Here is a 14,252-nt window from a genome sequence, read left to right as displayed (position 1 = left end):
AGCCATTGGAGAAGTACATTACATGCAGTCCTCGACTTACAACCACAATGAAGCCCCAGATTTATGTTGTTCAGTGAGACATTTGTTAAGTGAAGTTGACCCCCATTTTACGACCTTTCGTGGCACCGTTCTTAGGTGAATCACTGCCGTTGTTAAGTGTAACACAGTTGTTAAGTGAATCTGGCTTCTTCATTGATTTTGCTTGTCAGAAGGTCACAAAAGGGGATCGTATGACCCTGGGAGACGGCAACCGTCATATATATGAGTCAGTTGTCAAGCACCTGAATTTTGATCACGTGACGATGCTGCATCGACCGTAAGCATGAAAAGGGGTCATAGATTACTTTTTTTTCAGTGCCGTCGTAACGTTGAATGGTCACTAAAAGAGTTGTTGTAATTTTAGGATGGTTGCAATATCCTGTTGTATATTTTTCCAAAAACTGCATTTTTATTTATTTATTTATTTATTTATTTATTCAAATTTTTATACCGCCCTTCTCCGAGGACTCAGGGCGGTGTACAGCACAAATAAAACATAAATACCAAGAAAGTTAAAATACAATATTAGTTAGAATAGAATAGAATAGAATTTTATTGGCCAAGTGTGATTGGACACACAAGGAATTTGTCTTGGTGCAGATGCTCTCAGTGTACATAAAAGAAAAGATACATTCATCAAGGTACAACATTTACAACACAATTGATGATCAATATATCAATATAAATCATAAGGATTGCCAGCAACAAAGTTACAGTCATACAGTCATAAGTGGAAAGAGATCGGTGATGGGAACTATGAAACGATTAATAGTAGTGCAGATTCAGTAAATAGTCTGACAGTGTTGAGGGAATTATTTGTTTAGCAGAGTGATGGCCTTCGGGAAAAAACTGTTCTTGTGTCTAGTTGTTCTGGTGTGCAGTGCTCTATAGCGTCGTTTTGAGGGTAGGAGTTGAAACAGTTTATGTCCAGGATGCGAGGGATCTGCAAATATTTTCACGGCCCTCTTCTTGATTCGTGCAGTGTACAGGTCCTCAATGGAAGGATAAAAAACTGATTCAATACACTAAGTAATTAAAATAGAAATGTAAAATTCTAAAAATTCTAAAAGCCCCACTAAAAAAACCCTCAATGAAATCATTAGGCCAGCCCTGCTTGGTGCAAAAAAGAAAGTTTTGAGCTCGCGTTTAAAGGTCCGAAGATCAGGGAGAAGACGTAGCCCCATGGGTAGTTCATTCCGCGGGGCCGGAGCCCCCACAGAGAACGCTCTTCCCCTGGGGGCCGCCAGCCGACATTGTCTGGCCGACGGCACCCTAAGGAGACCCTCCCTGTGAGAGCGCACCGGACGATGGGAGGCTGTTGGCGGCAGTAGGCGGTCCCATAAGTATCCCGGTCATGCTGTTTCTTAGCGGGAACTTGACTTACGACCGAATAGGTAGTTCTTGACTTACAACCACAATTAATAATAATAATAACAGAGTTGGAAGGGACGTCGGAGGTCTTCTAGTCCAAATTGAGCCCCAAATTTCTGTTGCTAAGAGAGAAATTTGTTAAGTGAGTTTTGCCCCATTTTACGACCTTTCTTGCCACAGTTGTTAAGTGAGTTACATGGTTGTTAAGTGAATTTGGTTTCCCCATTGATCACGCGACACCCCGCCCCCCCAGAACACTGCGACCATCATAAATATGAGTCAATTGCCAAGTGTCTCAATTTTGATCGTGTGACCCTGGGGATTGCTATAATGGTCATAAGTGTGAAAAACGGTCGTAAGTCACTTTTTCAGTGCTGCCGTAACGTCAAACTGGTCACTAAACGAATGGCCGTAAGTCGAGGCGTGTCTATAACTGCAGGGCTCAATTGCAGTCATAACTCGAGGAATACTTGTAATCCCAGCTCAATTGGAATCAAACCGAGGCGGCGGCTTCTCTTTCCAAGAATTAAATTTTATTTTATTTCCCTGTGTCTTCCAGGCCTGGAAGAAACGATGGTTTATCCTTCGCAGTGGGCGGATGAGCGGTGATCCCGATGTCCTAGAGTACTACAAAAACAATCACTCCAAGAAGCCGCTGCGCGTGATCAACCTCAACTTTTGCGAACAAGTGGACGCCGGGTTGACCTTCAACAAGAAGGAACTGCAGGATAGTTTCGTCTTCGACATCAAAACCAGCGAGAGGACCTTCTACCTGGTGGCGGAGACGGAGGAGGAAATGAACAAGTGGGTGCGGAACATTTGTCAGATTTGCGGGTTCAACCAGTCGGAAGACCATCCGGGTGAGTTCCGCGTTTCACATCAAGGGGCGTCAAATATTTTGGGCAGAGGAGAGCAGTGATAAATTAGGAAGTAGGAAGCGTAACAGCATAACAGAAGAGGTCACCCAGCTGACCTGCAGCTGCACATGTGCTCACGCCCAGCTGGTGTTCGGACCTCCGGTGTGCACACGCAAAATTCAGGGGACCCAGCGGGTCTTCGGAGCTCTCCTGCACACGTGCGTGAGTTTGCCCATGTGCGTGAGAGTACTGGTGCGCAGCGCGTGCATGCACAGATGGTGTTCGCGCGCGTGCATTGCACATGCGAAAACCACATGCATGCACAGATAATGTGGTTGTGCGTGCAGCACACAGTGGGGGCACACGCAAAAGCTGTGCCCATGCACAGATGGTGTGGTTGCATACGCAGCATATGGAGGAGGAGCTGCGGGTTAGCACGGATGGCACGCGCGCGCACGCAAAGTGTGCAAATCACGGATGTCTTCAGCACTCAGTGAGTAAAAGGGTTCGCCACTGCTACCCTATACCGTTTCAGACAAATGGTTGTCCAATCTCTTCTTAAAAACTTCCACTGATGAAGCACCCACAACTTCTGGAGGCAAGTTGTTCCACTGGTTAATTGTTCTAGCTGTCAGGAAGTTCCTCCTTAGTTCTAGGTTGCTTCTCTCCTCGATTAGCTTCCGCCCATTGCTTCTTGTCCTGCCTTCAGGTGCTTTGGAGAATAGCTTGACTCCCTCTTCTTTGTGGCAGCCCCTCAAATATAAGAAGACTGCTATCATGTCGCCCCTAATCCTTCTTTTCATTAATCCAATCCCTGCAACCGTTCTTCATATGTTTTAGCCTCCAGTCCCCTAATCCTCTTTGTTGCTCTTCTTTGCACTCTTTCTAGAGTCTCCACATCATTTTTACATCGTGGTGACCAAAACTGGATGCAATATTCCAAGTGTGGCCTTACCAAGGCCTTATAAAGTGGTATTAACACTTCACTTGATCTTGATTCTACCCAGTGGTGGTATTCAAGCGGTGCTATCTGGTTCGTGCAAACCGGTAGCGGCAGCTGCAGGAGGCTGTGCCCAGCCGCCCAGATGTCATCATGTCACCTTTTTGATGTTCTGTGCATGCGCGTGCACTCACATTTGCGAACTAGTAACAAAGGTAAATGAATACCACCCCTGATTCTATTGGGGTGACCATTGGTTTAAAATGGTATAAGGGATTCTTTCTTGAGCACAGGGCTGAACTAGACGACCTCTGAGGTTCCTCGCAGGCCTACGATTTTAGGATCCACCCATTTTAAAGCATGCTGGTTGAGGAAGTCTGGAAGTGTTGTGTCTGCACTCCATGAGCCGGCCCTCCTGCCAGAAAGTGACTCGGAAAGGGAGGGGAAAGGGCCATCAGGGTTTACCTCGGGAGCACCGGCTTCCCTGGCTCAGCTCCAGGAGTCAGAGGCAGGCCAGGTGGAGGAGATAACGAGGCCTCCGTCCCCTGACTCTTCCCCCCCCAGGACAAACCTCCAGACTCAGCTGATGGCAATCAGGCCTGGCTGGACCCTAGGTTTCGTAGGCAGGAGAGGCGGGAACAACAGAAGCAGGGGTGGGGCAGGCCTAGGAAGTGCTGAGTCATGGAGCCACACCCCACAGGATATAAAGGCAGCGAGAGCTGCTGTGTCTCTTCGTAGCAGGCAAATTAACTGCTGAACTAAGAGCTGAAGTGCTGTTTGACTTATCGGTGTCGAGGGAGATAACAGAGCTACTTGGCAGACGCTCGCTCTTTTGCTGCCAGGGCTGATAGTGCCGGCTAATTAAGCCATAGCTCGGACGGAGGCGAGGGAGGACAGAACATCAAGTTGATGTCAGAGTGAGATGCAACCTGGTGAGATGGAGGAATTTTCGGATACTGAATGATTAATCAGTGGAACTGCTTGCCTCCAGATGTTGCAGGTGCTCCATCACTGGAGGTTTATAAGAAGAGACTGGACAGCCACTTGTCTGGAATGGTATTGGCCAGTGGTGGTGAACCTTTTACTCACCAAGTTTCGAACAGGTCCGTGCTTCGCACGCTTTGCACCCGCGTGTGCCATTTGTGCTAACGCGCCGCTCCTCCCCCGTGCGCTGCGTGCAACCGCACCATCTGTGCATGCGCACAGCTTTCACGCGACCCACTGTGCGCTGTGTGCGCAACCACATTATCTGCGCATGGTTTTCGCACATGCAATGCATACGCGTGCAAATGCCATCTGCACATTGCCTGCGGTGCACCGGTACTCTCGTGCACATGCGCAAACTCGCGCACATGCGCAGGAAAGCTCCGAAGACCAGCTGAGTCCCCTGAATTGTGCACATGCGCATCGGAGGCCCGAACACCAGCTGGGTGTGTGCACAGGCACAGCTGCAGGTCAATTGGGTGACAGCTCGCGTGTGCCGTAGGTTTGCCATCATGGGTAAAGGGTCTCCTGCCTGAGAAAAGGGTTGGACTAGATAACAGGGGTCTCCAACCTTGGCAACTTTAAGACTTGTGGACTTCAACTCCCAGAATCCGTCAGCCAGCAAAGCAAGGCAAAGCAAGGCAAAGCAAGGCAAAGCAAGGCAAAGCAAGGCAAAGCAAGGCAAAGCAAGGCAAAGCAAGGCAAAGCAAGGCAAAGCAAGGCAAAGCAAGGCAAAGCAAGGCAAAGCTGGCTGAGGAATTCTGGGAGTTGAAGTCCACAAGTCTTAAAGTTGCCAAGGTTGGAGACCCCTGGACTAGAAGACCTCCAAGGTCCCTCCTAACTTTGCAGTACATCATAATCAATTCTGAACATCGTAATTAAAAATCGGAGGTGTTTCTTTTGCGCTGAGAAGGCGTTGTGTTTGCGGGCGTTTGGATGGCATGCAGGCGAGAGAGGCCACTTCCTATGCGCTGTGGGCGGTAGCAGATTTCCCCAAGAACTAGCCGATGTCCCCCGAATGAAATCTTTAATCCAGATGTTGGCGTCTTGGAGGGTTTTAAAGGTGGGAGCGAGACTCTCAATCCTTTGGAGAGCCAACGGCTCCAATTCTTACATTTGCAAATTCATTCAAACATCCAAAACCGCCTGCTCTAAAAAAAATAATTTTGCTACTGATGTTTAATCGCACAATTCAGCCTTTTTAATTTCTGTTGTGGGGGTGTAGAGGCAGGAAATGGGGGGGATGGCTAACACAATCCTGGGTTGTATAAATAGAGGCATAGAATTAAAACCATGTGAAACATTAGCACCGCTTTATAAAGCCTTAGGAAGGCTTTATACCTGGAATACTGCGTCCAGTTTTGGTCACCGCCACGTTACAGGAAAAAAAAGATGTTGAGATTTTGGAAAAAGTGCAAAGAAGAGCAACGAAGATGATCAAAGGCCTGGAGGCAAAAACATATGAAGAATGGTTGCAGGATTTGGGTAAGGCTAGTCTAGAGTGAAGAAGGATTAAGGGGGGCATGATTGCAGTATTCCAGTAATTGAGGGGCTGCCACAAAGAAGAGGGGGTCAACTTATTCTCCAAAGCACCAGAGGGCAGGACAAGAAACAATGGATGGAAACTAGTTAAGGAGAGAAGCAACCTGGAATTAAGGAGAAATTTCCTAACAGTGAGGACAATTAACCAGTGGAACAACTTGCCACCAGAAGTTGTGGGTGTTTCATTTCTGGAGGTTTTTAAGAAGAGACTGGACCAGTGGTAAAATCCAATTTTTTTTACTACTGGCTCTGTGGGCGTGGCTTGGTAGGCGTGGCAGGGGAAGGATACTGCAAAATCTCCATTCCCACCCCACTCCAGGGGAAGGATACTGCAAAATCCCCATTCCCTCCCCACTCCTGCGGGAAGGATACTGCAAAAACTCCATTCCCACCCCACTCCTGGGGGAAGGATACTGCAAAATCTCCATTCCCACCCCACTCCTGGGGGAAGGATACTGCAAAATCTCTATTCCCACCCCACTCCTGTGGGAAGGATATTGCAAAAATCCCATTCCCTCCCCACTCCTGGGGGAAGGATACTGCAAAATCCCCATTCCCTCCCTACTCCAGGGAGAAGGATACTGCAAAATCCCCATTCCCACCCCACTCCTGGGGGAAGGATACTGCAAAATCTCCATTCCCACCCCACTCCTTTGGGAAGGATATTGCAAAAATCCCATTCCCTCCCCACTCCTGGGGGAAGGATACTGCAAAATCCCCATTCCCTCCCCACTCCTGGGGGGAGGATACTGCAAAATCCCCATTCCCACCCCACTCCTGGCGGAAGGATATTGCAAAATCTCCATTCCCACCCCACTCTGGGGCCAGCCAGAGGTGGTATTTGCCAGTTCTCCGAACTACTCAAAATTTCCGCTACCGGTTCTCCAGAACCTGTCACAACCTGCTGAATTTCACCCCTGGACTGGACATTGTGGATAGTCACTTGTCTGAAATGGCATAGGGTTTCCTGCTTGAGCAGGGGGCTGGACTAGATGATTTCCAAGGTCCCTTCCAGCTCTACTCTGATTCTGATTCTGATAGTGTCCCAGGGGCCACTTGCGAACTACACTTAGCATAGCAACAGCACTTATATACCGTTTCAAAGTGCTTTCCAGCCCTCTCTAAGCGGTTTACAGAGTCAGCCTCTTGCCCCCAAACAATCTGGGTCCTCATTTTACCCACCTCGGAAGAATGGAAGGCTGAGTCAACCTTGAGCCGGTCAGGATCGAACTGCTGGCTGTGAGCAGTAAGTGTGCAATACTGCGCTCTAACCACTGTACCACCAAAGGCTCTTAGAAACATGTGGTACACTTGCTCTATTAGTTTGTGTTGTTTATAGTCTAGCAGGCAAGCATCGAGCTGAAGTTCCTAGGCTTCTTTCGCTAAGCCGTACTTCCCAAAGCCACAAGGGTTTTCTTTCGTTGTCTTTCCTGAATGTGTTGTGGAATCCAGCCCTACCCACTGCGAGTTATGCTTAAAATAAATACTTCCCAGAGTACAAGGGCTTCCTTTGGAATGCTGGACGAGAAATGACCTTTGAGTCAAAGCACAGAGTTGGAAATATTTTGGCACCGCCATGGAGACTTCCATCATCAGATATTAAATTATCTATCTCTCTATCTATCTTATCTATATCTATCATCTACCTCTATCTATTGCTCTATCTATCTATCTATCTATCTATCTATCTATCTATCTATCTATCTATCTATCTATCTTTCTATCTATTCATCATCATCCACCCATCCACCCATCCATCATCTCTATCTCTCTATCTCTATCTCTCTATCTCTATCTATCTATCTATCTCTCTATCTATCTCTCTATCTCTCTATCTCTATCTCTATCTATCTATCCATCATCCACCCACCCACTCACCCATCATCTCTCTCTCTCTTTCTATATCTATCTATCTATCTATCTATCTATCTATCCATCCACCCACCCAACCATCTCTCTCTCTCTCTCTCTCCATCATTCACCCACCCACCCATCTATCATTTCTCTCTCCCTGTGTCTCTCTATCCATCCATCCACCCGTATCTATCTATCTATCTATCTATCTATCTATCTATCTATCTATCTATCTATCTATCTATCTATCTATCTATCTATCTCATCTATCAAAGTCTTCCAATTTCTCTCCCTCTCTCTCTCTCTCTCTCTCTCTCTCTTTCTCTCTCATCTATCAAGGTCTTCCAATATCTAAGGGGCTATCACCGAGAAGAGGGCCGCGGTGTGGCTCAGGCTGTAAGAAGCCTGTTATTAAAACACAGCTGCCTGCAATTACTGCAGGTTCTAGTCCCACCAGGTCCAAGGTTGACTCAGCCTTCCATCCTTTATAAGGTAGGTAAAATGAGGACCCAGATTGTTGGGGGGGCAATAAGTTGACTTTGTAAATATACAAATAGAATGAGACTATTGCCTTACACACTGTAAGCCGCCCTGAGTCTTCGGAGAAGGGTGGGATATAAATGTAAATTTAAAAAAAAAAAGAGGGGGGTCAGCCTATTCTCCAAAGCACCTGAAGGCAGGACAAGAATCAATGGATAGAAACTCAGCAAGGAGCGAAGCCACCTAGAACTAGGAAGAAATTTTCTGACTGTGACAACAATAAGTGGAACGGCTTGCCACCAGAAGTTGTGGGTGCTCCATCACTGGAGACTTTTAAGAAGAGATTGGACAACCATTTCTCTGGAATGGTGTAGGGTTTCCTGCCTGAGGAGGGGGTTGGACTAGAAGACCTCCAAGGTCCCTCCCAGTCCTATGATTCTAGAATCCACCCGGGGTTAAAGCATGCTGGCTGGGGAAGTCTGGGAGTTGAAGTCAGAGGGAGATTCAATCTAGTAATAGGGAGGAATTTTCAGAGAGTGAACCCGTTAATCAGTGGCACGACTTGCCTCCAGAAATTTTTGGGTTGCGCTCCAACGCTGGATGTTTTTAAGAAGAGACTGGATAGCTATTTGTGCGGAATGGTATAGGGTCTCCTGCTTGAGACGGGGGTTGGACTAGAAGACCTCCAAGGTCCCTTCCAACTCGTGTTATTCTGTAAAGGTATAGGTAAAGGTTCCCCTCGCACATACGTGCTGGTCGTTGCCGACTCTAGGAGGCGGTGCTCATCTCCGTTTCAAAGCCGAAGAGCCAGCGCTGTCCGAAGACGTCTCCGTGGTCAGGTGGCCGACATGACTCAACGCCAAAGGCGCACGGAACGCTCTTCCCTTCCCACCAAAGGGGGTCCCTATTTTTTCTACTTGCATTTTTTACCTGCTTTCAAACTGCTAGGTTGGCAGAAGCTGGGACAAGCAATGGGAGCTCACCCCGTTACACGGCAGCACTAGGGATTCGAACCGCTGAACTGTCGATCTTTCAATCAACAAGCTCAACGTCCTAGCTTTTCTGTAAAACAGCTTGCCAAGGCAGGCCCTTACACACTGCCTCCATCACAGGCAGCAAAGTACCGGCGTCCGCTGTGGCATTTGCTTTTCCGCAGAACTCTTTGCCGAAGGCCTCCTAACTTTGCAGTCCGGAAAGCATTACATATTGCAGCAAAGCCCAAGTACTTCCTTTCTATTGTGTTCAGCACACACTCTCGTTTCCTTTCCTGGCGCAGGCTCCTTATAGCTTCATACTTTCGTAGGGTAAATTGTCACAGGACCCTTGGAGGGATTGGGATGGGGGTAGTGGAGGGTTGGGCTGAGCAGGGGAAGGAAGGAAAAAGATGGGAAGCGCAAGGAAGGGAGGTGGGGGTGGGAAATGAAATTCAGTGGTGAAAAAAAGAAGGAGTAGGGGTGACATGAAAGCAATATATAAACCTAATCTTACATAGCTTCTTCTCCAGAAACACTACACTACTAACCAGAGCTTATAAAATATTTGCTAGACCAATTCTTGAATACAGCTCGCCTGTCTGGAACCCTCACCTCGTTTCGGACATCAATACAATTGAGCGTGTCCAGAAATATTTTACAAGAAGAGTTCTCCATTCCTCTGAATACAACAAAATACCTTATGCCACCAGACTTGAAATCCTGGGATTAGAAAATTTAGAACTCCGCCGACTCCGACATGACCTGTGTTTAACACACAGAATCATCTATTGCAATGTCCTTCCTGTTAAAGACTACTTCAGCTTCAATCACAACAATACAAGAGCAAACAATAGATTCAAACTTAATGTTAACCGCTTCAATCTTGATTGCAGAAAATATGACTTCTGTAACAGAGTTATTAACACTTGGAACTCACTACCTGAGTCTGTGGTCTCTTCCCAAAATCCCCAAAGCTTTAACCAAAAACTATCTACTATTGACCTCACCCCATTCCTAAGAGGTCTGTAAGGGGCGTGCATAAGAGTACCAACGTGCCTACCGTTCCTGTCCTATTGTTTCCTTTCATTATATCCAATTAATATGGTTATTGCATACTTATGCTTATATATACTTATATAATACTTATACTTATATACTTATGCTGACAGTTAGAACAATTAATAAGCGGAACGACTTGCCTGCAGAAGTTGTGAATGCTCCAACACTGGAAATTTTTAAGAAAATGTTGGATAACCATCTGACTGAGATGGTGTAGGGTTTCCTGCCTGGGCAGGGGGTTGGACTAGAAGGCCTCCAAGGTCCCTTCCAACTCTGATGTTATGTTATGTTATGTTATGTTATGTTATGTTATGTTATGTTATGTTATGTTATGTTATATATATGCTTACATATTATATAGTTACTTTCATGCTTATGCTTATATATACTGTTGTGCCAAAATAAATAAATAAATAATAAATAAATATTATAAATAATAATAAATAAGTATTTGAGGGGCTGCCACAAAGAAGAGATGGGGGTCAACCTATTTTCCAAAGCACCAGAGAGTAAAACAAGAAACAACGGCTGGAAACTAATCAAAGCGAGAAGCAACCTGGGTTTAAGGAGAAACTTCCTAACAGTGAGGACAATCAATCATGGAGCAGCTTGCCTTCAGAAGTTGTGGTTGTTCCATCGCTGGAGGTTTTTAAGAAAAGATTGGACAACCAACTGAAATGCTATTGGATCTCCTGCTTGAGCAGGGGGTTGGACTAGAAGACCTCCAAGGTCCCTTCCAGCTCTATTCTGATTGAATTCTACAGAGGAATTATTGAGTCTGTCATTTGCACCTCTATAACTGTCTGGTTCGGTTCTGCAACCCAATAAGAAAAACACAGACTTCAGAGGATAATTAGAACTGCAGAAAAAATAATTGCTACCAACCTGCCTTCCATTGAAGACCTGTATACTACACGAATCAAGAAGAGGGCCGTGAAAATATTTGCAGATCCCTCACATCCAGGACATAAACTGTTTCAACTCCTACCCTCAAAACGACGCTATAGAGCACTGCACACCAGAACAACTAGACACAAGAACAGATTTTTCCCCGAAGGCCATCACTCTGCTAAACAATTAATTCCCTCAACACTGTCAGACTATTTACTGAATCTGCACTACTATTAATCGTTTCATAGTTCCCATCACCAATCTCTTTCCACTTATGACTGTATGACTATAACTTGTTGCTGGCAATCCTTATGATTTATATTGATATATTGATAACCATCTGACTGAGATGGTGTAGGGTTTCCTGCCTGGGCAGGGGGTTGGACTAGAAGGCCTCCAAGGTCCCTTCCAACTCTGATGTTATGTTATGTTATGTTATTGACCATCAATTGTGTTGTAAATGTTGTACCTTGATGAACGTATCTTTTCTTTTATGTACACTGAGAGCATATGCACCAAGACAAATTCCTTGTGTGTCCAATCACACTTGGCCAATAAAAATTCTATGCTATTCTATTTAAGCAAGAAAAACGAAATGCACAGGTACCGGATATGTGGTACCTTGCTCAATAGTAGTAACTGTGAGAGGGATCTTGGAGTCCTAGTGGACGACCATTTAGATATGAGCCAGCTGTGTGCAGCAGCTGCCAAAAAAGCCAACACAGTTCTGGGCTGCATAAACAGAGGGATAGAATCAAGATCACGTGACGTGTTAAGACCACTTTATAAGGCCTTGACAAGGCCACACTTGGAATACGGCATCCAGTTTTGGTCGCCACGATGTAAAAAAAGATTTCTTTATTTGCTTGTTTGTTTGTTTGTTTGTTTGTCAAACATATACAAGGTAGCAAGTGTAATGTTTGTAGAAATGGTTTTAATATGGCTGTAAACCTCCCTGAGTCCTTCGGGAGAAGGGCGGTATAGAAATATGATTAATAAAAATAAATAAATAAATAAGTATGAACATAAACATGAACAAAGGAAGTAAATACAGATAAATGGGGACAGCAGGACAGGGACGGTCGGCAGAATGGTGCACTTATGCACGCCTCCTTTACGGACCCCTTAGGAATGGGGTGAGGTCCATGATAGACAGCTTAAGGTTGAAGCTGCGAGGGTTTGAGGATGTAACAATGGAGTCGGGTAGAGCATTCCAGGCGTTGACCACTCTGTTGCTGAAGTCGTATTTCCTGCAATCGAGTTTGGAGCGGTTTACCTTGAGCTTGTATCTATTATTTGCCCTTGTATTGTTGTGGTTGAAGCCGAAGACGTCAATGACAAGTAAGACGTTGAAGCAGACAATTTTGTGTACTATGCTTAGGTCAGACCGCAGGCGGCGCAGTTCCAGATTGTCCAAGCCCAAAATTTCAAGTCTGGTGGCATAAGGGATTCTATTGTAAGTAAAGGAGATGTGGAGACGTTAGAAAGAGTGCAGAGAAGAGCAACAAAGATGATTAGGGGACTGGAGGCTAAAACATATGAACAACGGTTGCAGGAACTGGGTATGTCTAGTTTGATGAAAAGAAGGACCGGGGTGACATGATAGCAGTCTTCCAATATCTCAGGGGCTGCCCCAAAGAAGAGGGAGTCAAGCTATTCTCCAAAGCACCTGAGGGCAAGACAAGAAGCAATGGGTGGAAATTCATCAAGGAGAGAAGCAACTTAGAACTTAGGAGAAATTTCCTGACAATGAGAATAATTCACCAGTGGAACAACTTAGGATATTGTTCAATTCTTGATCGTTTGTCTAGTGTTAATGTTGTGTTTTTCTTCAGAAAATCAGTGGTGTGTTGATTTACTGGAAAAAATATGTTTGGGGCTTTTTTCTTTTTTTTTAATTCAAAAAGTTTTACAAAAATTTTTTCCCCCTTTCCCCCCCTCCTCTCCCCTCCCTTCACAACCCCCCTCCCCCCCCCGACTTCCCGGAACGGGCACAAGGTATAGTTAAAAATAAAACAAACATATGCTAAAAAATTTTCATCCCAACTTAATTATACCCCTACAATCATCAATTCCTAACTTCCCCCAAAAACAATCAAGAATAATACATCATAATCATTCAAAAACAGTCTGATAACTCTTAGTCTGATATATGTTTGGGGCTTTTTAATTCTCCCTTTTCAGTGGAATGTAACCTATCCCCATTATGCATGGGGATTTGCACCTGGAAAATTCCTTGTGCCCAATATTTATAGGTAATCCTCGACTTATGACCATAGTGGAGCAGGGGTGAAATGCTCCCGGTTCGGACCAGATCGCCCGATCCGGTAGCGATGGCGGCGGGTGGTAAAAAAAAAAAATGCTTTGAAAGGGTTCTGACAATCCCAGCTGAATTGCCTAATCTCCAGAACCCTTTCAAAGCATTTTTTTTTACAACCTCTTCTGCAGAAGAGAACCGGCAGTAACAAATTTTACATTTCACCCAGCGGTGGGATTCAGCCAATTCGCACCACTTCGGGAGAACCGGTTGTTAACTTTCTGAGCAGTTTGATGAACTGGTTGTCGGAAGAAATCATTAGGGCAGAGAACCGGTGGTTAAATTATTGGAATCCCACCACTGATTTCATCCCTATAGTAGAGCCTGTGTCGTGTCCCACTCCTCCGCTGACGGCCGGGTCAGGGAAATCCGAATCAGGTGTGCCTCTGCAGCTCTGCCAAAGTCCTAGCAAAGTCCTCAGAGCAGGCAGGAGACCAGAAAGTGACTTCAGCAAGATATGTTTAGACTTTGCCTGACTCAGAGAATGCCAGAAAGCAGGTCCTTTATATAGGCCATGGGGTGTGGCTCCATGACTCAGCACTTATCCAGGCCTGCCCCTCCCTTCCTTCTGTTGCCTCCGCCTATCAAGTCTTCTGACGCGAGGGTCACTCCAGTCGGCAGCTGTTGGTAATAAACCTTCCTCAGGCTCACATGCTGTGGAGGAGGGGGAGGGGTCTAGTTGCTCCGTTTGCCTGGGCATGGAGCCAGAGCTGGGGGCTGGAAATACTTCCTCCTCAGCCTGTCTGGGCATGGAGCCAGGGCTGGGGCCGGGAGATGCCCCCTCCTCAGCCTGTCAAGCATGGAGCCAGGGCTAGGGCCAGGAGGCATGCTAGGACATTCTTCAGCGTTCGGAAGCAGATAAGCAGACCCCGGCTGTGGTGGTGAGATCGGACGAGACACAACAGCCTGCCTGCCTGCCTGCTCAATGAGGCCCTAAGTTGTAG

At 46.0% G+C, this 14,252-nt stretch overlaps 1 protein-coding gene across 4 annotated transcripts in view; it reads left to right on the top strand.

The window, feature by feature from the left end:
- Positions 1-14,252, top strand: part of GAB2 (GRB2 associated binding protein 2) — a 197,827-nt gene that overhangs the window by 118,921 nt on the left and 64,654 nt on the right. For all 4 annotated transcript variants that reach the window (XR_009155561.1, XR_009155560.1, XM_058186878.1 and 1 more), the window contains exon 2: positions 1,970-2,270. Coding sequence is in view for 2 of the 4 variants with exons in the window: in XM_058186878.1 (XP_058042861.1) it covers positions 1,970-2,270 (301 nt within the window). In the remaining 2 variants the exon portion in view is untranslated. The remainder of the gene's footprint in view (positions 1-1,969; positions 2,271-14,252) is intronic.

Source organism: Ahaetulla prasina, chromosome 5, assembly GCF_028640845.1.
Source record: "Ahaetulla prasina isolate Xishuangbanna chromosome 5, ASM2864084v1, whole genome shotgun sequence".
Classification (NCBI taxonomy): Eukaryota; Metazoa; Chordata; class Lepidosauria; order Squamata; family Colubridae; genus Ahaetulla; species Ahaetulla prasina.
Note: the sequence above shows the minus strand (reverse complement) of the source record. Positions and strands in the feature narration are given on the sequence as shown.